Source organism: Chlorocebus sabaeus, chromosome 5, assembly GCF_047675955.1.
Source record: "Chlorocebus sabaeus isolate Y175 chromosome 5, mChlSab1.0.hap1, whole genome shotgun sequence".
NCBI classification, from domain to species: Eukaryota; Metazoa; Chordata; class Mammalia; order Primates; family Cercopithecidae; genus Chlorocebus; species Chlorocebus sabaeus.
The window spans coordinates 80,518,656-80,543,493 of record NC_132908.1 but is presented as its reverse complement, the minus strand read 5'-3'; the positions used below and the strand labels follow the sequence as shown (position 1 = coordinate 80,543,493).

At 47.3% G+C, this 24,838-nt stretch overlaps 1 protein-coding gene across 1 annotated transcript; it reads right to left on the bottom strand.

Moving 5' to 3' along the window:
* Window positions 1-641: 641 nt before the first annotated feature.
* On the bottom strand, window positions 642-17,733 carry MLYCD (malonyl-CoA decarboxylase). Its single transcript, XM_007994198.3, has 5 exons — window positions 17,149-17,733; window positions 9,764-9,876; window positions 8,573-8,729; window positions 4,749-4,898; window positions 642-2,188 (listed from the first exon to the last, which is right to left on the bottom strand). The coding sequence occupies exons 1-5, from the start codon at window positions 17,674-17,676 to the stop codon at window positions 1,655-1,657; spliced, it is 1,482 nt and encodes a 493-aa protein (XP_007992389.2). The 5' UTR covers window positions 17,677-17,733; the 3' UTR covers window positions 642-1,654.
* Between the last annotated feature and the right edge of the window lie 7,105 nt (window positions 17,734-24,838).

Genomic DNA, 24,838 nt, shown 5'->3' with positions numbered 1-24,838 from the left:
GAAGGGCTGGCAGGCTGCCAAGATTGCAGTGATGGGCTTGCAAGCCACTCTGGTGCTTTCAGAATCAGCCCGGAGAACAAGAGGCATGAGACAGCTTCCACCATCCCACCGTCTGTCATGAGGCAACACGCCGTACGCAGAAGACAGAGAAGGGGCCTGGCACGAGTCTGGGAGACGAAAGGCAAGGAAGGCGAGGGACCTGTCTGCCAATCCGAGGACAGGGCAACTGCGGACACGTGCACACAGCACACAAAGACGTGTGAGCACATGCAGACGGGCCCTGATACACACAGAGATGCTCGTGCACACACACACAGATGTGCCCTGATACAGACGCTCGTGCACACAGACGTGCCCTGATACACAGATGCTCGTGCACATGCACGCACACGTACTGATACAGACGCTCGTGCACATGCACACACACGTGCACTGATACAGACACTTGTGCACACGCACACAGATGTGCCCTGATACACATACACACACAAACACACCCACCTTCCTCCCACAAGCACAGTGATTGCCCCTTCATCTTTGTTCTCGTCCCACACACCCCAGACTCCTTCATCCCAAACTCCCCACAGGCTGGCTGGCTGATTCCAGCCTTCCCAGGTCTCTAATCTTAAAGATGACCACCATTACATAACCAGATGTTTAATGCTTTACAGAACAAACATGTTCTATACTGTGAAGTTCATTATGAACCTGAATCCCTGATCATTTAAAGCCTATCATTCAACTTATGCCTCAAGCAGCAGCATTTTTGTGTTCCACGATTTAACTTACTACACACACCTTGTGCAAAGTCACAAACCTTTTCATACATTTATGAGCTTCAGAATTTAACTGGGAAGTGCAGCACAGTCCTTTATCCCTCTGCATTGCATGGTGAGAAATGGCTAAAGCAACCATCGCCACATTCTGTTTTGTGAGAGCAAAGGAACACCTACTCTTATCTGGGCCACTCGCCCTGGTCCTTAGGAGGATGCCGGATCCCCCTGGGATGATAATGGCAGAGGCTGCACAGCTTCCTGAAGATATAAGTACCACAGCACAGCCGGGCGCGGTGGCTCACGCCTGTAATCCCAGCACTTTGGGAGGCCGAGGCGGGCGGATCACGAGGTCAGGAGATTGAGACCATCCTGGCTAATACGGTGAAACCCCGTCTCTACTAAAAATACAAAATATTAGCCAGGCGTGGTGGTGCGTTCCTGTAGTCCCAGCTACTCGGAGGCTGAGGCAGGAGAATGGTGTGAACCCAGGAGGCGGAGCTTGCAGTGAGCCGAGATGGTGCCACTGCACTCCAGCCTGGGAGACAAAGTGAGACTCCGTCTCAAAAAAAAAAAAAAGTACCACAGCACCAGCCCCGGGCAGGGAGCCAGGTCAAGGGCAACGAGAAATCTTCTGGAGACAGCACAGCAACCCACCTATCTGTGTGCACCCGCACCCACAACCGTCTTGCACTGGGCGCGTGTCTCGCCCAAGGCAAGGGAAGCTGAGGCCTGGCCTCACAGCGGGGCCTGGCTGTGGGCCAAGAACACAGTGAACTTTGGCTTTACTTGGAAAACTCCTTCAGATATAGAACTCCCGGCCCCTCCTGAAAACGATCATTTTCTTAGCTGGGGCCCTGTGCTTTAGGAGAGGTTTACTGTCAGAGCTTGCTGTTCTTCTGAAACTGGGCCACTAGGCTCAGCACCTGCTCAGAGGCTTTGATGTTCTTGGAGCCGAGGTAGGAGGTGCTGTTGGGGCCCGTCTCCTCCAGGAAGTAGCGGTAGTTGGCCATGAGGCCGCAGGAGCCGGTGATGCCTTTAAGGCTCACATCCGCCATCCAGTTGATGCGCCACAGCACCGCCCCGTTCTGCAGGTGGAAGTTGGCCACGGGGTTCAGTGCGTAGCCGCGGTGCTTCTCTCCATACAGGTACCAGGCGCACAGCCTCATGAGCGGAGTCTGCAGTGCCCGCACCAGGGTCTCCGACTGCACCCACTCGCTGCTGCTGAGGAGGAGCTTGAGGGTCTCGTTAGTGGGGCCACCTGTGATCTCCGAGATTTCCTTACACTCCGAATCTGTGAAGAGTTCATTCCTCCCGTGATCCTTCACTTGCGAGTTCAGAAGCCCCAGAAGCCATTTGGTGAATCCAGGTATAGGTGACAGACTCGAAAACACTCCAAGGTGAGGAAACTCTCGCTGTAAAGCATGGTTGGGGTGGAAGGGAAGGTGGAGAAAACACACAAATTCAGCAGGTACATTACCAACAGATGAGCACCTCTCAACCTACGGCTCATATGCTGCTGTGTAGTGGCCACAGTGACATGTGGTACATGTTATTTATCTTCTTTCAAGGAACTGTTGGTTTTTTTTTCTTAGAGTCAGGGTCTTGCTCTATTGCCCTGGCTGGAGTGCAGTGGCGTCATCATGGCTCACTGCAGCCTCCATCTCCCGAGTCCAAGCCATCTCCTGCCTCGGCCTGCTGACTAGCTGGGACCACAGGCGCGCGCCACCAGGCCCAGCGGAAATATTTATCAGGAACCTGATGTGTGCCAGACCCTGGAGGCATCCTGACTCCCCGAGGCAGGGCGTCTCCGTCCCCACATCCCTTCTCATGTCGGCAAAACCGAGACTAGAGCGTTGGGGGACTTGTCTAAAACCAGACAGCTGGCCAGTGGGGAGTGGGGCTTGGTGCACCGCAGCTACTCACTGCAGACCTTGTCTTTCTCGTACACCATGCTCCTCCCATGGCCACCTGTCAGGCCCCAGAAGCTGCTCTGCTGCTGGGCACACGAGTGGCCAGGGACTGATGGGTGAGCGACGAGCTGCCCAGCCACACCACAGTGGGTGCAGAACGGGGTAGAGGGGGAGGAGGGGGACGCTGCAGGTATCTCTCCATATCCCACGACACGGTTCAATCGTTATTGTCCCAACTAGGTAGAGATCTCATGATCATTTCCAACAACCCACTACTTTCTGATTATAAACTGAATACATGCTCACTACAGCTATTTTTAAAAAAATTAATGACAGAAGAAAATGAAACCATCATACTCCACTACATGGACAAAACTACTCTCAATAGTCTGCTAAAGCAAACTCCTGGTGTTTCTTGATGTGATTTTTGCACGGGTGAGACACTTATTTTATATTTTGCATTATGAATTTATATCGTGAGCATTTTCTCATTATCATTTAAAATTCAAAAACACAGAATTTTAACCACAGAGTAACATGAAAAGAGAAGACTATTATGATTTTCCTCACCATGTTCCTCTCATTGGGCATTCGTGGTAGCTCCCGGGTTTTTTGCCTTTTTTTTTTTTTTTTTTTTTGAGACAGTCTTGCTCCCAGGCTGGAGTGCAATGGTGCAATCTCAGCTCACTGCAACCTCCGCCTCCTGGGTTCAAGTGATTTTCCTGCCTCAGCCTCCCGAGTAGCTGGGACTACAGGCATGCGCCACCATGCCTAATTTTTGTATTTTTAGTAGAGACGGGGTTTCACCACGTTGGCCAGGCTGGTCTCGAACTCCTGACCCCAAGCGATCCGCCTGCCTCAGCTGGGATTGCAGGCGTGAGCCACTGCACCCACCTGTGTTTTGCTTTTGTAAACCCTGACGAGCGCCTCCATGCAAAGGGGTCATTCGTTCCCTTCTAGACCCCCTCTGGGGACTTCTAGGCAGCTGCGCAGGGGCAGGTAACTGGCACCCTCAGGACAGCGGCTGGGCTAAGGCCTAACTCCCCTGAATCCTGGGATAACCTCCTCCTCTTCCTGCCTTCCTTACCCTGCTACCTTTCCCCACCCCACCCTGCTCATCGCCACCCTCAGGGAAGACAGAGGAACGAGGAAACTGGGAAGGAGCTGTGGCTTATTGTTACCGGGGGAAACATGGCGGCGTGGTAATGAAGCCCATACGAAGCTGAATCCTGAGGGCTTCAATTTGAAACTGATCATGAATTTATTAGGAGCATGTAAACGTTCCCACTCTACACTGTCGTCCTCGAAGGGCTCTGCTGCAGCCAACTGCAGCCCCCAACGCAGAGAACACCCTGCTCAGAGCCACTCACTAGCAAACATCTAGCTACTGCACCTAATCATTAGATTCTACTCATTGGAATTTTTCCAAGCCCCTATGAGGTTGGTGGTTTTTGAAAGCCTAGGCCAAGAGTGAACATCAACATTTCTGATGTAGGATGGTGAATGCGTTTTTCACAGGGCAGCCAAGAAAGGGGAGTTAGATCAAAACTAAGCTGATGCATTTACCTTCGAGGTGTCTGGTCTCACCTCAGCACTCCCTCACAGCCATGAGAAGGCCCATGCTAACAGCACGTCACGTGTCAGAGGCCCTGAGAGTGTGGGCAGGGGCAGGGGGGAGGACAGGCATGGCAGGATGACCATCAGCTATGCCATCTGGCTGGGACACTTCAGAGTGACACTTACACCAGGACGACACATGAAATCAAGAGTATCCTGAGCAGGTCAGAATGAGGTCGCCCTAGAGAGAGCTGATGACCTCAGAACACAAGTGCATCTTGCAGGCGGCTGGGCCGGAGGCCTCTCTCAGCATCATCCTCATCTCTCTGGGAGACTCATGGCTCCTAGGAGTTGCTGAGGGGCCTCTGGCACTTTTTCTACTCCCTGATGCTCCCTTTAGCTTCTGTCTTCATCCATGTCCCTCGTGGCAGCTGACACCCCAAGAGTTCGCTGACCTGACCACACGGAAGCCAAGCGTGACCGGGGCTCCCTGCGCGGCGCTTACCTGCAACTCCTTGACGACTCGCTTTATGAGGAATGTTCCCAGCTCCACCCCTTGGAGTCCCTGCTGGGTCAAACTGATGGAATAAAAGATCGCAGCAGCAATTCTGTTCTTCTCTTCCGTTTCTGATGGAGGACATTCCTTCACGATTGCCTGGAAAACACCAACGATGGTTCTAAGGTTGGCCTGGCCACTCTGCAGCCCACATGGCAACCCTGTCGCTGGGACCAGAAGACAATTCTCAGAGCACTGGAAGAGCTGGAAGAGACCTCGGCTCCCCGACTGGGGTGTAGGCTATGGAGCCTAAAAGCTGCCCTGTTTCGAAAACTCTCTAGAGGAGGCGACTCCACAGCTTCCCTGGCGGTCCTCAGTGCTGCATCGTTTCTACCATTTTGACATTTTCATGCAAACTTTGCTGAAGAGCAATGTATGCCCCTTTCTGTCTCTTTTAGGCCTCTGTGCAAACAAAAACTTGCTCCGTAACTCTCCTGCCAACACTCAGCGATAACACACAGATCCTCGAGACCAAACAGCTCCAGTTCCTTTGGCTTCTCCTAAAGGGCTGATGTTTCCTACCACTGAATTGCTTTTCTTCCTTTTCTCTGAACCCTAGGTTTTTCAAATTGCTCAAGAGGCCATATGCAGTCCTATATACTTTTCTTTTAGGAAATATACCTTTGTTTCACTTTTTCATGCCCCTTTTGGGTTTCATGCCATCTTGGTTTTTCCTAAATAGTAACACAGACATCCTGGCGAGGCATTCTAAGAAACGAGCTAGACTGGGAAGTCGCTTAGCTGAAATCTGAGTTTACTGCCTCTCATTCTGATGGCAGCATTTTCTAATCCCTAATACTCTGAAGCATAATCCTCAATACTCCAAAGCTCACTGGATAACAGTGGAATAGCAGGGGGCTACTTTTTCATTTGCTTTGAAGCAGGTTACACCAGCTTACTTTTGAAGAACCCATTTAAACTATTTTAACTTCTACCAGCTACCTTCGATTCTGGAAGTGGGAGTGTTTAGCTTAGACCACATAGATGAGGTCTGGTAGTCAGTCCAGGAACTTTCCGAAATAGTGTATGGAATGTGTGAGTCTATGCATATCTGTCCTGAGGAAAACACCCTCAGTGTTTTTCCCTTCAGATTCTTAACAGGATCAGTGACTCCTACAAAGTGAAGAAATGCTGCCGTAAGGAAATGGGGAGAGCTCATGACACGAAGGACACATCCTCTAAGGATGGAGAGGGGCCCACTGTCCTGCACTGTGCTCTATGGAAGAGCTCTGTGGTTCACAGAACAGAGCTCACTTCACATCACTCCCGGGCTTATCTCCTTTCTCTTTTTTTTTTTTGAGACGGAGTCTTGCTGTGTCGCCCTGGCTGGAGTGCAGCAGCACGATCTTGGCTCAGTGCAACCTCTGTCTACTGACAAGTGATTCTTGTTTGTGCCTCAGACACCCAAGTAGCTGGGACTACCGGCGCACACCACTACACCCGGCTAATTTTTGTATTTTTAGTAGAGACGGGGTTTCACCATGTTGGCCAGGCTGGTCCGGAACTCCTGACCTCAGGTGATCCGGCTGCCTTGGCCTCCTGGAGTGCTGGGATTCCAGGGGTGAGCCGCCGCGCCCGGCTCTCCTTTGTTTTTTAAGAAGTCTGTAAGTTATCTTGTGATTCCTTATGCAAAAATCCCAGCAATCTTTTTTTAAAGTTTTCAAAATAAAAACAAAACTTTCTTCAGTTATACGAGTGAGGTATATGTAATGTCAAAGAGGCCAAAAAAATTGTAAGGCAAAGTGAATAAAACAAAAAGAGGCTAAAAAACAAAAACAAAAACAAAAACAAAAAGCCATGCATGAACAAAAAATAACAAATGACTCCAAAATCTAATCCCCATGCCTGTTGCTGCTGCCCTTTTGACAAACACCTTTCCAGGCTGTCTCAGAGGCTCTCGGTATGCACACAAATGTACACAGGACTGCGCACCCATACACATTCTCACGTGCCCAAACGCATCTGCTCAATCTCCACATAAGGAAGGCATCTCCCCTCAGAGTCAGGACGGGAGCCGGGGCTGATTCCAGTTCCACCCTTACTTGCCCTATGATCATAGGTAAGTTACAGAAGTTCCCCTAAGCCTCAGTATTCTCATAATAATACCTAAATCAGCCAGGCGCAGTGGCTCACACCTATAATCCCAGCACTTTCGGAGGCCACGGCAGGCAGATCACCTGAGGTCAGGAGTTCGAGACCAGCCTGGCCAACATGGTGAAACCCTGTCTCTGCTGAAAATACAAAAACATTAGTCAGGCATGGTGGCACATGCCTGTAATCCCAGCTACTCAGGAGGCCAAGGCAGAAGAATCGCTTGTACCTGGGAGGCGGAGGTTGCAGTGAGCCGAGATAGGACCATTGCACTCCAGCCTGGGCAAGAAGAGAGAAACTCTGTTTAAAACAAACAAACAAACAAAAAATACAAAAAAAACCCACCTAAATCACAGGATGCTCTGAACAGTAACACACAAAATGTGCTTCACAGACTGACAAGCACAGAGCACGTACTCAACAGATTTTATTAATATTATTCATAAGACCGCACCACACACAAGCTACTGTGTAAACCTGAACTTCTACTCAACAGTAAGTCAAGGCTGGCTTTCCATGTCAAAATATAAACCCACATCAATATTTAAACACATGCACAGATATCTGATGTATGCGAGGCCGCGCCATGTGTCTACATCGCCCTCCTGGAGCCCATTCTCTCCTGATGGGCCCTCGGATATCATCTCCAGCCTTTCAAACTGTCAGCAATGCTGCAGGAACAGCCATCTGACTCTCAGGGCTGAGCATCTCCCCAGGAGAAGTTCCTAAGAGTGGACTTTTTAGGTCAGGAGGAGTGCACATTCTGAATTTTCATCCATGTTGCCAAACTGCCCTCAGAGAAGTCAGAATGGCCCCTAGTCGCACCAACAGGATGTGGGAGTGTGACTCACACACAAACATTGTAAGGGAATGCGTTTCTCCTTGGTGATCAGGAACGTCTGCTCATTTGCCCTACTCAACTTCTCTAACTTCTCAGCGGGACACCTGCTTAGGGCACTCACCTTGTGATGGGCCATCATCCACTTAGCTTCCTAAGAGGCCCTCCTGTCCTCTTGGCCTAAGCAACCTGCGCTGCCCCAGCGGTCTCACGCTCCCTGCCACCTGTCTTTAGCACTCCCATTTCCAGACCCTGCCATGTGGTCCCTGGTTCTTCTGCCCCCGTGGGCCTGCAGGAGCGTTTCGGGCATTCTTGCCAAACTCATCCAGGAGCAGAGCAGCTTGCCACAGGACGGGGCTATCAACCCCAAGCCCCATAACCTCCACTCACCGGGGAGTGTCCCGGGCCCACATCAGGCATGAGGGATGTGTCTCTTTCAATTTTCTAATCAAGTATCTTTCAAAACTCCCCACAGGCACTTAACAAAAGCTGTAAAGGTGAACCATGTATGAACCAGGTATCCCGTCTCTTCTCCCTTCACAATTATTTTCTGCCTCACAAACATGTTCTGTGATAGACTTTAACTGTATCTCAACCTAAGATCAACGCAGCCAGATGAATGCTCTCCTTGCTCCATAACTGTCTTCCCGCTACACTTCTACACTCTACACTTACAAATCTGGAGATTTTATTTAACCAATTAAAAAGCCCAAAACCATTTATTTGAAAAAAAAAAAAAAAGAGGATAAAATCAAGTAAAAACAAAACAAAACAAAACAAAAACACAAGGGGCTCTGTGCTCTGTGGGGTGCCTATCTTGTCCCTGATTGACCATCGCAGGTACCTGGATGTTGCTGGAGATGTCACCGGTCAGTGCCACATGCAAAACGACCAGGGGCTCCCCAGGAGTTGAACAGTGAGAAAAGAAGTAACATCTTCTGTAGGGCCCAACGCGGCGCTTCATGTCCATCCAGTTTTTTACAGGATGCACAGCCTCAGCCCTGGGGCGAAATTTATAAAGAGACAAGACAAATGCATAATTCACAACTTAAGTAATGGTTGCTGACTCCTATTCATACTATTCATCTAAGTCAAACAAGTTCTTTAAATAGAGCTTTAATGGACTCTTCTGGAAGAGTCAAGGAAAGTCATTTTCATGAGGAACAGCACCCACTGAGAGGAACTACAGTGAATGACCATTTTACACACAAAACGGTGCTCCAATTTTAACCCCAGTTTTAAGAGGAGTTTGAGAGGCTCCGGGGAAGGATTCATGCAGATTTTCAGGTGAAACCTAATCAAATGCTTGGTGTCGAACACTGTGTCTTCTCTTTCCTGGGGATCTCTGTGAAGCCCTGTCAGCGCTGCAAACACGGGCTCATCTGGTGTCTTCTAGCAACCTCATCCCACCGCTATTTTGTCTTCAGCACATGAAAAGGCAGCAGGCACTGTCAGCCCTTTGAATTGGTTACATTTCAAATAGGACACTTTTCAAACCTTGGATTCCATGGGACAACTTGTAATGTGAAGACACCTACGTGCAAAGAGTCCCGGGTTGTGAGGCCACCATGACATGCTAGCCTGTGTTATACTGGGTCCTGGAGGTAATGCATGATATAGTTTGTTTAGAGATTTTAACCCAGGGAAAAATCTTAACCACCAGGTGGGCCAAATGCTGTTTTGATTACGAATGCAAATGCTTGGTCCAGTGAGTTTCTACAACTCTGATCATGGAGTCTTGGGAAGAGAGAAAAGGGGCGTGTTTGCTTTAAATAAGAGGACATAAATAAGAACCCACATGCAGGTCCCTGACAGATGCATCGGTTTCTCTTGGTGCCCCTTCCTCGTCCTCCATGATCTTAGTATCATGTGTGGTGATGGCCTCAGCATTTGCAAATACTGTGTTTGGATTTTATTAGACTTGAAATAAACTGTACATGTGAATGAAGATAGATTGGCTTTTAGCCAATATAAAACATACATAAATATACATGAAACATATACGTACAAAGAAAATGAAAACTTTAATACTTACTCACTGATTTTCTGAAGCACTTCACACGGTGAATGCCAGGTGACCCGTTCTAGGTTCAGGAACCCGGAGGAAAACCATTCTGAGAGCATTCCTTTCAGCACGCCATTCATTTCCTGAAAAGAAGATAAAGCCCAGGCCTTCAATGGGCAACCGATCAAGCCCATCTCTGTGTTGTGGCCAGCACAGGGAATGAAAATGCTCAAGCAGACAACCGCGCAAGACGATTCTCCAAACAGCTTTTCCCGAGATTCCTCTGTGAGACTCTTATCTCAAACCGAGTCAGGCTTTCATTCAACACTCTATTTAGACTTAACTACTTCAGTCCATAAGACCCCTGAATGGAAACAATTCAATTTGAACTAAGTTGCCTAAATCAAATAGTACGTTCCAGTGTGTTCACCATAGTGAGGATACTAATTATATCAAATTAACATAACAACGAAAGATGCACTGTAAGGGAAAACTAAGACAGCAAGGGTGTCAGCAGCACTATCCTCATCCTCTTGGGAACCTTCTTTGATACGTCAAAACATTACTCCTACGTTTCCTAAGAAAAATAAGTACTTGGTCCAGGAGCCCTATTTTATCAACTCAGAGATGTACATTTTCATATTTTAACATCTCTCAAGTCAGGATGCAGCTTTTGAATGATGGCGGGTCACAGTCTAATTGGCAGCATTTTTTTTTTTGAGAGACGGTGTCTCACTCTGTCACCCAGGCTGCAGTGCAATGGCATGAACACAGCTCACTACAGCCTTGACCTCCTGGGCTCATGTGATCCTCCTGTCTCAGCCCTCCAAGTAGCTGGGACCACAGGTGAATTCCACCACGCCCGGGTAAATTTTTTTTGGCATTCTTTTGTAGAAATGGGGTTTTGCCATATTGCCCAGGCTGATCTCGAGCTCCCGAGGTCAGGCAATCCACCTGCCTTGGTCTCTCAAAGTGCTGGGATTACAGGCATGAGCCACTGCGCCTCGCCATAACTGGCAGCATTTTTAATCTACCTTAGAGGGACACAATAGTATATCTGGCAACCAATGCATTTCAGAGGTGATGAAATTATCCTAATTTTGCTTCAATTATTTATATCTTTATTATATCTTATCTACTTCCAAAAATGATGTGAGTTGACTTGACCACCCAAGATATATTTGCACTGAAGCTTTTCCAGCAAGAGCAGAACACAAGGCCCTGAGCAGGAGCAGCGTCGTCTCGGTGTCGCCTGCACAGCCACGGCTTGTTGTTCTCCAATGGCTGTATCCTTCTCTTCCAAATTAACAGAAGCCTCACTTTTCAGCTAGGGACACAGCTGTCCAGAATAAAGACTGCCCTGTAGCTGGGGGTAGCCATGTGACAGAGTTCTGGCCAATGAGGGGTAAGCAGAGGTCTCCTGCAGCCACTTTGGGGAACTTGGAAAGACAGCAGGAGCAAGCCCTTGGCCCATCTTTCTTTGTCCTTTCCACTGCAGACTGGAAGGCGGTGTGATGGCTGGCATTGGAGCAGCCATCTTGGGCTGCTTTGGAGATGAAGGTTTTTCTGGGCAGAGCAACAAGATTCAAGTCTGGATCCACCAAGAGCACCAAACAGCAGAATCAGCTCTGGGCTGCCGACCTCCAGACTTTCACATGAGAGACAAACTTCTGTCATATTCAAATCACTGCTATTTTGGGTCTTTGTTACTCATAAACTACATATTAACAGATCCACTGAACAGTATTATTAAATAACAGTAAACATCTCAGGACATCTGATAAAAGAATGACCTTCTGACTCTCTCTATAAAGGTCATGAAGAACACAATGGGCAACACCTATAAAGAGTGGCTTTATAACAGCTATTTTATTTTATTTAATTTATTTATTTATTTTTTTAGAGACAGAGTCTTGCTCTGTCACCCAGGCTGGAGTGCAGTGGTGCAATCTCAGCTCACTGCAACCTCTGCCTCCCAGGTTCAAGTGATTCTCCTGCCTCAGCTTCCACATTTTATAAAATCATTTTACATTTTAATTCCTGTTAAAGGGTGAAAGGACTCAGAACTCTGTCACCTGGGGAAGAGTTGCACGTTTTGCAATGGTGGCTCAGACACGTTTTCGGAAGGACGTGAGATCTCCCTTTACATGTTTAAGCACCAGGGCATGAAAGAGGCCACAAATTTGTTCTGTGTGACCCCATGGGGGGTGGGAAAGTAAATCTAGACCGACTGGTGTAAGCGATGGACAGTCAGACATGGACTCAGTTTAGTGTAAAGAGGAACTTTTGAATAGCGGGAGCTGTCCACAGAGGTCATCCTGGGAGATGGTGACCCTCAGCACTGGAAGTCACCAAGCACAGGTGGACAGAACTCAGCGGAGCTGTTTGAAAACGGACTTAAGCACTGGATAGGTGGCTGAACCAGACGATCTTTGCAATTCCTTTTAACTTTACATTCCATCACTGAATCTCCTTTACTTGGTTGTAAACTCCATAAAGGCAGGGTCCACTCCTGATTCATTTCTACGGTTCGCAAAGCATTCACCAATAGATTGATATCAAATGAGAAAGATGGAAAAATGGAACGAACGGTGATTAGTACGTAGCAGGAGGGGAGGATGAGAGAGATTGTTTGCTATGTGTCACGGAATGGCCCTTAACTGTATTTTCTGCATTTGACTACAGCGGCTCTTAATCTTCTGGGATCCTCTCACACTCTTGAGTATGTGTTAAAAACCACAGGCCCTGACCCCAGAACATTGCAAACACATTAATAAAATTGTGCACATGTTTTCCTGGGGTTCACGGACTCCTCTGATACTTATCTATAGACTATCCCAGGGGCCAGGACTTCCGTACCCCAGGTTAGGAACAGATGAGCTGAGCTCTGTGTAAGAGGTACCGGCATCTCTCTTATATTCATGATAGGGAAAAAGCTGAAAATACCTAGTTTTACTATCAGTTCAATATTAATTATGAAAGAAATGGTTTGGCTGATGAAAGCTCCTCCCCTACAAATCTCTTCATTCTATTTTGGGCTCCTGACAGCTACAAAATGTGACACTGGTACATGAGAACTGGGAATCTAGGCTAAAGGTCAGAAGTCTGTTGCTCAGTTCTAACACCAGCAGCAGCTGTTCAGGCTGGGATGAGCCACAGCACGCCGCAAGGTTGCCGGGATACAAACACCACCAGGGAGAGAAGCCTCTGCGACTGTGCGTGCATTAATTCAGCCACCATTTATCACTAATACAAGACTGAGAAACACCAACTGCTGGGAATATCCTGGTGATGCTAAAGGTAGCGACAGTTCTCAGTATATTCTGCTGGAGTGCTTCTTATCAGTTCTCAGTGTATTCTGCTGGAGTGCTTCTTATTTTTCTTTTTCAGAGGCTGGTCTTGCTATGTTGCCCAGGCTGAACTCCCGGGCTCAGCTGAACCTCGCAAGTAGCAGGGACTACAGGCGCGTGCCACTGCATCCAGCTCTGTGTATTCTGTATTGTTAATTCCATTGACTTGTATGACACTGTTTAGACCAGCCAACTTTTCCTTTTAAAAGATAAAATGGTTCCCTCTCTTTTGAAGCTCTATCAAGATCTGCTTATTTTGGTATGGAAGAAAAGTCACCTTCCCTTGCCCAGAAGCCCGGCGCTGGGGAAGGGAGTGGAAAGCCATGGATGAGGGTAGCACTGCAGAGGCCGAGAAACTTGGGGACAATTCCCACTCACATAAGCTTCCACTCTGCAGGTGTCCACTTTATACTATGGATACACTTTCCTATCTCAAAATAAGTATCATTTAGCACAGCTAAGCACAGAATTTACTAGACCCAACAAAGAGTACTCTATTAACTAAAAGGCAGAGGATACACAGGGTCTAGCATGGCCGGGTGGCTGTGGCAGTGGGAACCAGGTCCCTCTCTAGTTTATGTGCCTCTGTTAAAGTTCAACCACCTCTCATTCCACCGAGGTCCAAATTGCCCATCAGGAACCTTTCCACGAATTAAAGGCCAACCTCCCTTGAGAGCCCACAAACTGCTGAACCATGCTCAGACCTTCCCCTCTACTGGGGATTCGACTCGGTTTCACTGGGATTTCACCTCCAAGAAACTGAAGTCATCAACCAGCTGGGTCTCTGGAGAAAAACAAAAAGCCTATAAACCACCACTCCCTAGACACATCACATCCTCATTCCCACACCTACCACACAACCACAGGGACACACATACCTACAAACTCCTCCACGTTTTGTGGCCACAAATCCAGGCACGGTAACAAACCTCCAAACTCACTTGGACCAGAGGAAAAGAACAGTTTAAAAAGTAAGAACACAGCCGGGCACAGTGGTTCACACCTGTAATTCCAGCACTTTGGAAGGCCAAGACGGGCAGATCATCTGAGGTCAGGAGTTCGAGACCAGCCTGGCCAATATAGCAAAACTCCGTCTTTACTAAAAATACAAAAATTAGCCACGAGTGTTGGCAAGTGCCTATAATCCCAGCTACTCGGGAGACTGAGGTGGGAGAATCACTTGAACCAAGGAGGCAGATGTTGCAGTGAGCCGAGATTGTGCTGCTGTACTATAGCCTGGGCAACAGACCAAGACTCTGTCTCAAAAAAAAAAAAAATCAGATAAAAAAATAGATCACATAGGTTACAATATCACATCCCAGGTGACAGTTTATATGTACAGAAAAATGTAACTCTATTCTCAGACTGATTTAAATGTTTAAATGTTTAAATGACAGGGATTTTAAAAAAATTACACTTGGGCTCACACCGATCTATAATCCCAGCACTTGGGACTGGAGGATTGCTTGCTTGAGGCCAGAAGTTCAAGACCAGCCTGGGAAACACAACAAGATCCCATCTCTAAAAAAAAACATAAACAACAAAACAAAAACCCATCTCTCTCTCTATATATATACACATACACATATATACACGTATATATGAGAAAACTACGCAGAACAAGGGAAGGGGAAGGGAAATAACAGGTTTGGCTACTAACAGTTATATGCACTGCATATAAGGCTGGGGTTTCTAGGTAAAGAAATGGAAGGGGCACAATAAAGCAATCACAAAAAGGCTCCTGCAGCAGCCATTATGTCCTAACCATATGCAGAGGCAAAGATCAGGCTGCCATTATTCATTCTGTTTGATATCTCTGGTCCACAGGACTTCTGGCCTAATATTATAGTATGCAATGTTTTTTTTTTCCCTTATGTATACAGACAGCCTTGGTCAAAAAGCAAGGACATGTGTGAATGTCTGAAGACTCCGCAGCCTCTGTATTTCCCAGGGGCCAGCTCCTTTCTTTCAACAGTCAAGTCTGGATGTGAGTGTGTTCAGTCGTGTTCCTTCCCAACGATGTGATAACCAAGAGTTTTCCTGAGTGGGGAAGAACAAAAGGATGTATTCCACAACATCTCACAGAACCAGAGAAATCAGAATTGGACTGGATGTGAGAAATCAACGAGGGACAAAGCTGGCCAAATGTCTGATATGAGGACCCTCCCAGCTGGGCAGAAACCTTTCCAGCCTTTTGTGGCTTCCTTCTAGGCTCAAAAATCTATGACAGTGTGGGGCAGTCTCACCTCCACATAAATACTGAATGATTAGTGTGTCAAGTATGTCTCATGCCAGGGCACCCAGGAATCTACTGCAATGACTCATTCATCACTCTGCTATGCAAGAAATTTAAGACAAGTTTCCCAGTTTTCGAGGAGCTGATCATTTACTTGGGGGGATGATATATTGCCAAATACTATGTACAAGTGTGGATCAGAAAAGCTCAGCTATTCAGGCCCGGCTTGAGACCAGAACATGATAATTCAACACAGTAATAATTCTTGAGTGATTTCGTGTCATGAAATTAGCAACTGTGGGCTTTCTGTCTGAGAATCTTATGGCCAAAGATGCCTGGCCCTCAGTAACAGCACTGTAAATTAACCAGCTATCATGGGGAATCAAATCATGGCCACTGTTGTCACTCTTGACATTAATCCCATACTTAATTATGCCTGATTTTATGCATCTAAGTAGCCAAAAAAGGTAAGAAAGTTTCTAATAAACATCTGATTAACTCACACAGTAAGACAGTATTAAAGCATAAGGCAAAGAACCCTGGATTTGGGTGGGTGATCAGCAAGAGTTTTTTGCTCTGAATTTAAGGACAAGTCACACAACGTCAGCACCTTCTCCTTTACTGTAAAAGGGATATGTGTTATCACCCATGTAAGACTGAAGGAATGAAAATGAAACTATTAAACCAGTATTAGAGTTCTTAAATGGGTCCGGTCATAACCATTTAATCGTTCAATTTTTTTTTTTTTTAACACCAACTGCACATAACAAACTTCTCAATGTCCAAAACTTCCTGAAACATTTACATCATTTTTTATTAATTAAAAGCGCAGGTTAAGCCTGGGCAAAATGGTGAAACGCCCTCTCTACAAAAAAATACAAAAATTAGCCGGGCACGTGGCCTGCGCCTGTAGTCCCAGCTACTCAGGAGGCTAAGGTGGGAAGATTGCTTGAGCCTGGGGAAGTCGAGGCTGCAGTGAGCCGTGAAAACACCACTATACTCCAGCCTGGGGAACAGAGTGAGACCCTATCTCAAAAAAAAAAAAAAAAAAAAAAAGAGGCAGGCTAGTGTTTCGCCGTATTTAATATTAACAGTATAAAAGGAGAGTATATATTGCTTTAGGCCTTCTTTCGGGTCATAATCATTTAAATCTCAAAGTCTGTATCTGCATCTAACACGAATGAACTGTGCTAATGCCTGATTACCTCAAGTCAACTCAGAATTATCACATTAAGTACTGAACTCAGGGTGTTAAATGCCCTCCCTAAAGTCATGGAGCACAGAGAAGGCCAGAAGCCATGGAGACTCCTGAGTGGTAGTGGTGGTGACCTTGAGTCCTATTTACCTTTGTGTATTTCACAGGACTTCTCAGGACAATGTCTCACACATAGCGGGTGCCCAATTAACCTCTGAAACACTATTCAGGGTCTCAGAAGGCTGCCTGATGCTCAGCCTGATGCTCAAGTTCAGGTATACCATATAGATGAAACACTTTAATCAGCTACAACAATTAAAAAAGAGACTGTAGAGCACACACTAATCAGGTACAGGAGGCGACAGTTACCTTCAAGGCCACCAAGTGCTGAGTATTTAGTAAACACTATACAAGTGGGGACTTCAAGGACAGACTGGAGGGAGGCGGGGGTGTGCTCTGACGAGGCCAGGACTCAGCGTGGGAAGGGGAGAGTTGGCCAGCTGTAACTGCGGGCGAAGTGAGCGTGGTTTCAGGCAGGGAAGGCGGGGTGTGTGGGGCTTGGAGGGGGCAAATGAGGACTACTCGAGGAGAGCGGCCAGTCCGCGCTGCCGGGGGGTCGAGGGCGGCCCCTTACCCGGACGTCCGGCCCCTCCACCAGCTTAAGGGCCTGAGCCTCGAGCAGGTCGGCCCGCAGCTGCACCAGGAAGCGCACGCCGCCGTCCAGCTTGCTGATGTGGTGGAAGAGGCCGCGGTAGCGCGGCACCAGCGCGTAGCGCAGCCGGTCCTCGGCCTGCAGCAGCACCGCCGCCTCCCGCTGCTGCTGGCGAAGCTGGAGCACGCCGGCGCTCTGCTCAGCCACCTGGCCGTGGTCCACGCCGAAGCCCCGCGCCAGGCGGCCCAGCAGCTCGGCCCGCTCGGCTGTCTCGGCCAGCCCGCCGTAGAAGCTCACGAAGTCCGCGCACTGACCCTCGGCGGGCGCCGGTGTTTTCTCGCGCAGCTCGTAGGCCGGTGTCGGCGGCACCGCGCGGCGCAGCAGCTCGTCCATGGCCCGCTCCAGGGCGCCAGTCGCCTGCCCGCTAGCCAGCCGGGGCCCGGGCGGCCGCGGGGGAAACCGCAGCGGGAGGAGACGCCTGGCCGTCAAGCCTGGCCCGAGGCCTCGCATGGTGCCGAAAACAGCTGCAGAGGGGGAGCGCAGCCGCCGCTGTCGCGCTTCCGGCTTCCGGCTTCCGGCGCACGCTGGCCCCATTGGCCGAGGCCGGGGGCCGGGATGGGGAGGCGGCCAATCGGAGGGCGGGGCGGCGGGGGGAGGCGGCGGGGGCGGAGCGGCTCTGGCGGAGGCCCGAGGCCAAGTGTGGCCAAAGGTTACCGCCCTGCGGCGGGGGTGCCTCGGGGCCTCCTCCGCCTCAGCTGGCTGCTTGTCCTCCGGTCCTAACACCTGGCCGCCTAAAGGCACCGGCCCAGCCCCTCCTCTCTTCCCCGACCGCACTGCACAAGTGCCGCCTCCTCTCTAGATCTGAGCGCCTCCAGCCTCCAGGTGCATCAGAGTCACCTGGGAACTCCTGCACTCGAGGATTCCTGGGCTCCGAAATCAGAATCCTAGAGATTCAGATTCAGTGTCTGGCAGGAGCCAAAGAATCTGCGTGCTTAAAGGTGTTTGTGGCCCATCCTGTGGCCTTTGTTTGACCCCTGCCTAGGCACTCGGCATTCGCGTCAGGGTCTTCTTACACAGATGTCTCCCAGAGCCACAGAGGTTGGAGGGGGGTGTGTGTGTGTGGAGAGAGAGAATATGTCTATATGTAGGCATGTATGTACACATACGTACGCAAATACACATACATATGTATGTAAGAGAGACATAGACTGATGGAAAGCCATGTCCTTGAGCAAATGCCAGGATGACACAAAGAGTTTTCTTTGAAATAGTTTTCAGATAATTGCAGTTACCAAGAGAGATTTATTTTGTCCTCTAGAAAGTTAGGCCTGAACTCTCCTCCTTCCCCAATCCATTACAATTTGTAGAAGAGAATATCACATACCATGTCTACCACATGCAAAATTGCCGGAGGCATTAGGAAAACAGTGGGATTTTGTTCCACTCAGATGGAAATATAGCATCTTTGGTTGGAGGGTGAGGGAGCCATGTACTTGGTTGACTACATCTAGGTGCTAGGATTCTATAGGTAGAACCCTCTGGTGCAGGTCTTGCAGGATAAAGACACCGGGAGGTAGTTCTGTATGAGGACAGCTTTTGCTAGGTGTGTCTCATCTTATGGGGCACGAAGAAACTATGTTTGGCTCATTCTGCCAAGACAGACACATAAAACAATCTGAAGGCCTAGTGGTGGCTGTTGAGCACACCTCTCCGTTCCTCTTTTCTAAGAAGTGGTGAAACCATATTGCCAGCTGGTTGAGGGAGTCGGTCTGGTCGAAACTCTGGTGTTTGTTTTCCTTGTCGAGTGAGCTCTTGTCTATCATAGGATACTGCTGCCTTGCTTTAGGAATCTTGTCTTGAAAGCTTGACTTTGCTTAAGCATTTGCTAAGTGTCGTACCCCCACAACCCTGTTTCTTTCTCAACTTTCCCAGTGCCTTCCTTTTAATGTAATTTCTGGCTTCTGTTTTTTTTCCTCTGTGTTTATACTTGTTTTTCTCTAGGTGTCAACAGCCATCCTCTGCTTTTTCCCCACTCGGGTCCTTGTTTCAAAAGACTGCTGTAATCCAAAAATGAAATTAAGAAAACAATTCTATTTACAAGAACATCTAAAAGGATAAAAGAAACGTGTTTAACCAAGGAAGTGTGAGACTGGTAGATGGGAAACCATAGAACAGTATTGAAGGAAATTAAACAAGACCTGAACAAATGGAATGGTCCATGCATGGTTCATGGACTGGAAGATGTACTATTGTTAATATAGCTAATATGGTTTGGATCTGTGTCCCAACCAAATCTCATGTTTGATTGTCAGCCCAGTGTTCGAAGTGGGGCCTGGTAAGAAGTGACTGGATCATAGGGGTAGAGTTCTCATGAATGGGTTAGCACCATCCCCCCCTTGGTGCTGTATAGCAAGTTTTCAGGATATCCGGTTGTTTAAAAGTGTGCATCACCACCCCCTCTCTTTCTCATGCTCTGGCTATGTGAAGCTCCTCAGTCCCCCTTTGCCTTCCACCATGAATGGAAGCCTCCTGAGGCCTCCCCAGAAGCAGAAGCCACTATGTCTCCTGTACAGCTTGTGCAACCCTGATCCAATTAAAGCTCTTTTCTTTCTGAATTACCCAGTCTCAAGTATTTCTTTACAGCAGCGTGAGAACAGACTAATACAATCGCAAAACTCCCCAACTTAACCTACAGATCTAATACAATCCCTATTAAAATTTCAACTGCCCTTTTTTTTTTTTTTTGGCAGAAATAGAAAAACGTATTCTAATATTTATACAGAAATGCTAGGGGCCCTGAGTGGCCAAAACAATCTTTAAAAAGAAGAACAAACTTACTACAAAGCCACAGTAATCAAAATAATGTGGTACTGGCAGAAAGATAAAACACAAAAATCAATAGAATAAAATTGAACATCCAGAAATAAATCCATACATCTATGGTCAATTGATTTTTTTTTTTTTTTTTTTTTTTTTTAAGACAGAGGCTCACTCTGTCACTCAGGCTGGAGTGCAATGGCATGGTCTCGGCTCACTGCAACCTCCTCCTCCCAGGTTCAAGTGATTCTCCTGCCTCAGCCTCCTGAGTAGCTGGGACTACAGGTGTGTGCCACCATACCCGGCTAATTTTTGTATTTTTAGGAGAGACAGGGTTTCACTATGTTGGCTAGGCTGGTCTCGAACTCCTAACCTCATGATCCGCCTGCCTTGGCCTCCCAAAGTGCTGGGATTACAGGCGTGAGCCACTGTGCCAGCTTGGTCAATTGATTTTTGACAAGGGTTCTAAGACCATTCAGTGGGTAAAAGAGAGTATTTTCAACAAATGGGATGGGGACAACTAGACATCTACAAGCAAAATAACAAACATAGACCCCTACCTACCTCACAGCATATATAAGAATTAACTCAAAATGGATCAAAGACCTACATGTAAGAGCTAAGACTATAAAATCCTTAGAAGGGAAAATAGGTGTAAATCTTCATGACTTTGCAATAAGTGATTATTTCTTAAATATGACATCACAAGCGCAAACAGCAAAAGAAAAATAGATAACTTGGACTTCATCAAAATGAGAAACTTTTATGCATTGAAGGACACCATCAATAAAGTAAAAAGATGAGCCACAGAGTGGGAGAAGTATTTACAAATCATATATCTGATAAGGGTCTGTATCTGGATTATATAAAGAATTCCGGCCGGGCGCAGTGGCTCACACCTGTAATCCCAGCACTTTGGTAGGCTGAGGCAGGTGAATCACGAGGTCAGGAGATCGAGACCATCCTGGCTAACATGGTGAAACCCCATCTCCACTAAAAATACGAAAAATTAGCCAGGCGCGGTGACTCACGCCTGTTATCTCAGCAGTTTGGGAGGCCAAGGCGGGCAGATCATGAGGTCAGGAGTTGAAGACCAGCCTGGCCAAGATGGTGAAATCCCGTCTTTACTAAAAATACAAAAATTTGCCGGGCGTGGTGGCAGGTGCCTGTGATCCCAGGTACTCAGGAGGCTGAGGCAGAGAATTACTTGAACCCGGGAGGTGGAGGTTGCAGTGAGCTGAGATTGTGCCACTGCACTCCAGTCTGGGCAACAGAGCGAGACTCTGTCTCAAAAGAAAACAAACAAACAAACAAAACAAAACAGAACTACCTCAGAGGCATTAGCATTTCTCTACCAGTTTCAAAGACTCAGTAGAGAGAATCTGATTGGTTCAGTTTGGATCAGGGCTAGACTGGGATACAGGGTAGCATGGAGCCCTCAGAGGTGTTAGGGATTTAGCCTTTTGGGTAGGGACACAGTGTTCATATAAGAGGGGTGTGGGTTAGGCAGTTGTCCCAAAAGATGTCTACTTTAAGTATAAAAAAAAAATTAGGCTGGGTGCGGTGGCTCACGTCTATAATCTCAGCACTTTGGGAGGCTGAGATGGGTGGATCACCTGAGGTCAGAAGTTCGAGACCAGCCTGGCCAATATGGTGAAACTCCATCTCTACTAAAAATACAAAAAATTAGCCGGGTGTGGTGGTGCAAGCCTGTAATCCCAGCTACTCGGGAGGCTGAGGCAGGAGAATCACTTGAACCTGGGAGGTGAAGGCTAGAGTGAGCCCAGATTGCACTATTGCACTCCAGCCTGGGCAACAAGAGTGAAACTCTGCCTCAAAAAAAATAAAAAATAAAAATAAAAATAAATAAAATAAAATAAATAAAAATAAAGAACTTGGAAAAAAGAAAAAATAAATAATCACCCATAATCCTAGCATCTTAATCACTGGAGCTTTTATTTCTGCAAATCCTTTCAGTATTTGTCCACAGGCCAACATATATTTTAGAGTTGTAATCACTGTGTTTGTGCTGTTGATTTTGTTTTTTTTCACTTGCCATCATATCACAAACACTTCCCACGTTTCTAAATCACCTTCATAATTATCCTTTTTAATGGCTGCATAACATTCAATTGAGTGTATGTACCATAATTGTTGTAATCACTTTCCCATTTCTGGATATTTACATAATTTCTAATTATTTTTTTGCTATTATATATATACATCTCGTACTGTAGGAAATACTTTCGTGCATACTGATGTTTTTTTCTTTACTTGAATTGCCCACATTACTTAAAAAGACCAAATAGGATAAAATTTCCCATGAAATGTCAAGCTAACCAAGCAGCCTAGAAAGAAGAGAGACTCATAAACTCACCAGGGATTGGAAATGCAGCCACAATTCCAGGAGACCCCCTTCCCACCAGGGAAGCCCCTGTTCTCTCACCCCTGCTGTTTCTGCCTCTTTCCCTCACCGACAGTGCACTGACATTGTCTGCAGTATGAATGTGCTGCTGTAGATTTATATTTTCATTGGTGTGGTATCTGGGTTGGTTTGCCTATGCTGTTGCAATGCTACTATGAACATCCATGGACATGACTCCTGGTCCTGAGGCACATGTGTAAGGGTCTTTCTAGACCAGTTTCTCAACCTTGACGTGATATTTGGGGTTGGATCCTTCTTTGTTATGGGGGCTGTCTGTGCAATGTGGATGCTCAGCAGCACTTCTGACCTTGAGCCTCTAGAAGCCAGGAGGAGTTCCTGGTAAGAAGACAGGTACCAAACGCATCTTCCTGCTATTGAGAATCGCTGCTTTGGACTAATGCCCCTCCTGCTATTAAGAATAACTGCTCTGGACTAATGGTTTTCAAACCTTGCTACACTTTAGAATCACATGAGGAGTTAAAAAAAAATTTTCACTAGTCTGGGCAACATGGCAAAACCCTATCTCTACAAAATATACAAACATTAACCAGGTGCAATTGTATACGTCTAGGGAGGCTGAGGTGGGAGGATCACTTGAGCCCAGGGAGATTGAGGCTGCAGTGAGCTGAGATTATGCCACTGCACTCCAGCTTGAGTGACAGAGTGAGACCCTGTCTCAAGAAAATTAAAAAAAATTAGGCCCAGCACAGTGGCTCACACCTGTAATCCCAGCACTTTGGGAGGCTAAGGTGGGTGGATCATTTGAAGCCAGGATCATTTGAGGCCAACCTGGCCAACATGGTGAAACCCTGTCTCTACTAAAAATACAAAAATTGGCCAGGCATGGTGGCTCGCACCTGTAGTCTTAGCTACTTGGGAAGCTGAAGCATGAGAATCGCTTGAACCTGGGACACAGAGGTTGCAGTGAGTTGAGGTGGCACCACCGCCCTCCAGCCCGGGAACAGAGTGAGACTCTGTCTCAAAAAAAAAAAAAAAAAAAAAAAATTAATTAAAAAAATAAAAATGTTAATGCCAAGAATGTATCCCAGACCAGTTAAATCAACATCCCTAGGGGCACAATGCTAGACACATTGCCTGCACAATGGAATCACGTGAGAGCTTTAAAAAAACTGATGCCTGAGCCAGGCACCCAGAGGTTCTCATTTAATTGGTCTGGAGGGGGGCATGAAGATTTTAAAAAGTGAAGCCTTAGGTGAGTCTAATGTGGAGTCACGTTTAAAACAACAGGGGCAAATGCCTATGAGCGGAATTGCTGGATTGCAGGCCTGTGCTTTACTAAGCAACGATAAGCTGTTTTCCAGGGACTTTTTTATAAACACACGTCTGCCTTCCACCCTCTATGTCCCAAAACTGAACTCCCCAAAGCCAAGATCTATGTCTCACTTATCTTTAGATACCTGCCGCCTAACCAAGTAGCTGGTATGTAGTAGCTGCTTAATGTATATTTGTTGTTGAATGATTAGAAGCAGGTTATCATTTTGCTGCCATCAGATAAGATTTTGTTGTTGTTGGAACCTATAAGAGAGAAGCAGGATTATAAACAGAGATGGAGATGGAACCTTTTTTTTTTTTTTTTTTTTTGCAACAGAGTCTTGCTCTGTTCCCAGGCTGAAGTACAATGGTGCAATCTCGGCTCACTGCAACCTCCACCTCCCAGGTTCAAGCAATTCTCCTGCCTCAGCCTCCCAAGTAGCTGCTGGGATTACAGGCACAAACCACCATGCCTGGCTAATTTTTGTATTTTTAGTAGAGACGGGGTTTCTTCATCTTGGCCAGGCTGGTCTCAAACTCATGACCTCAGGTGATCTGCCCACCTTGGCCTCCCAAAGTACTGGAATTACAGGCATGAGTCATCACGCCTAGCCAAGATGGAGTCTTTTAACACAACACCTCAGACTCAAGCTGAGAAAGGTGGTGCCTATCAGCAAGTTTGAGAACTTGTAGATGCTTCATTTTCTTAACTCTGAAAGACGGAAGTCCAGGCCTTAGAGAATGGTAAGCAGCCATGAGGGACCTCCATGCTATCTGAAGAGGATGCCAGGAGGCAGAGGCTCCAACCTTGACCACAGGGAGTCAGGGTTGAGGTGGGGAGGCCTGAATAAAGAGAAGTGAAATGGGAATCAGACTCACAGGGATCCTTGTCACTGGTCTGTGGTTGGCAGAAAGATGTACCCCCAGATATGTCCATGTCCCCATCCCTGGAATCTGTGAACATGTTAGTTTACATGGCAAAAGGGAATTAAGGCAGCAGATGGAATTAAGGCCCGCCTGTAGTCCCAGCTGCTCGGGAGGCTGAGGCAGGAGAATTGCGCGAACCCGGGAGGTGGAGCTTGCAGTGAGCAGAGAGCGGGCCACTGCACTCCAGCCTGGGTGACAGAGCGAGACTCCGTCTCAAAAAAAAAAAAAAAA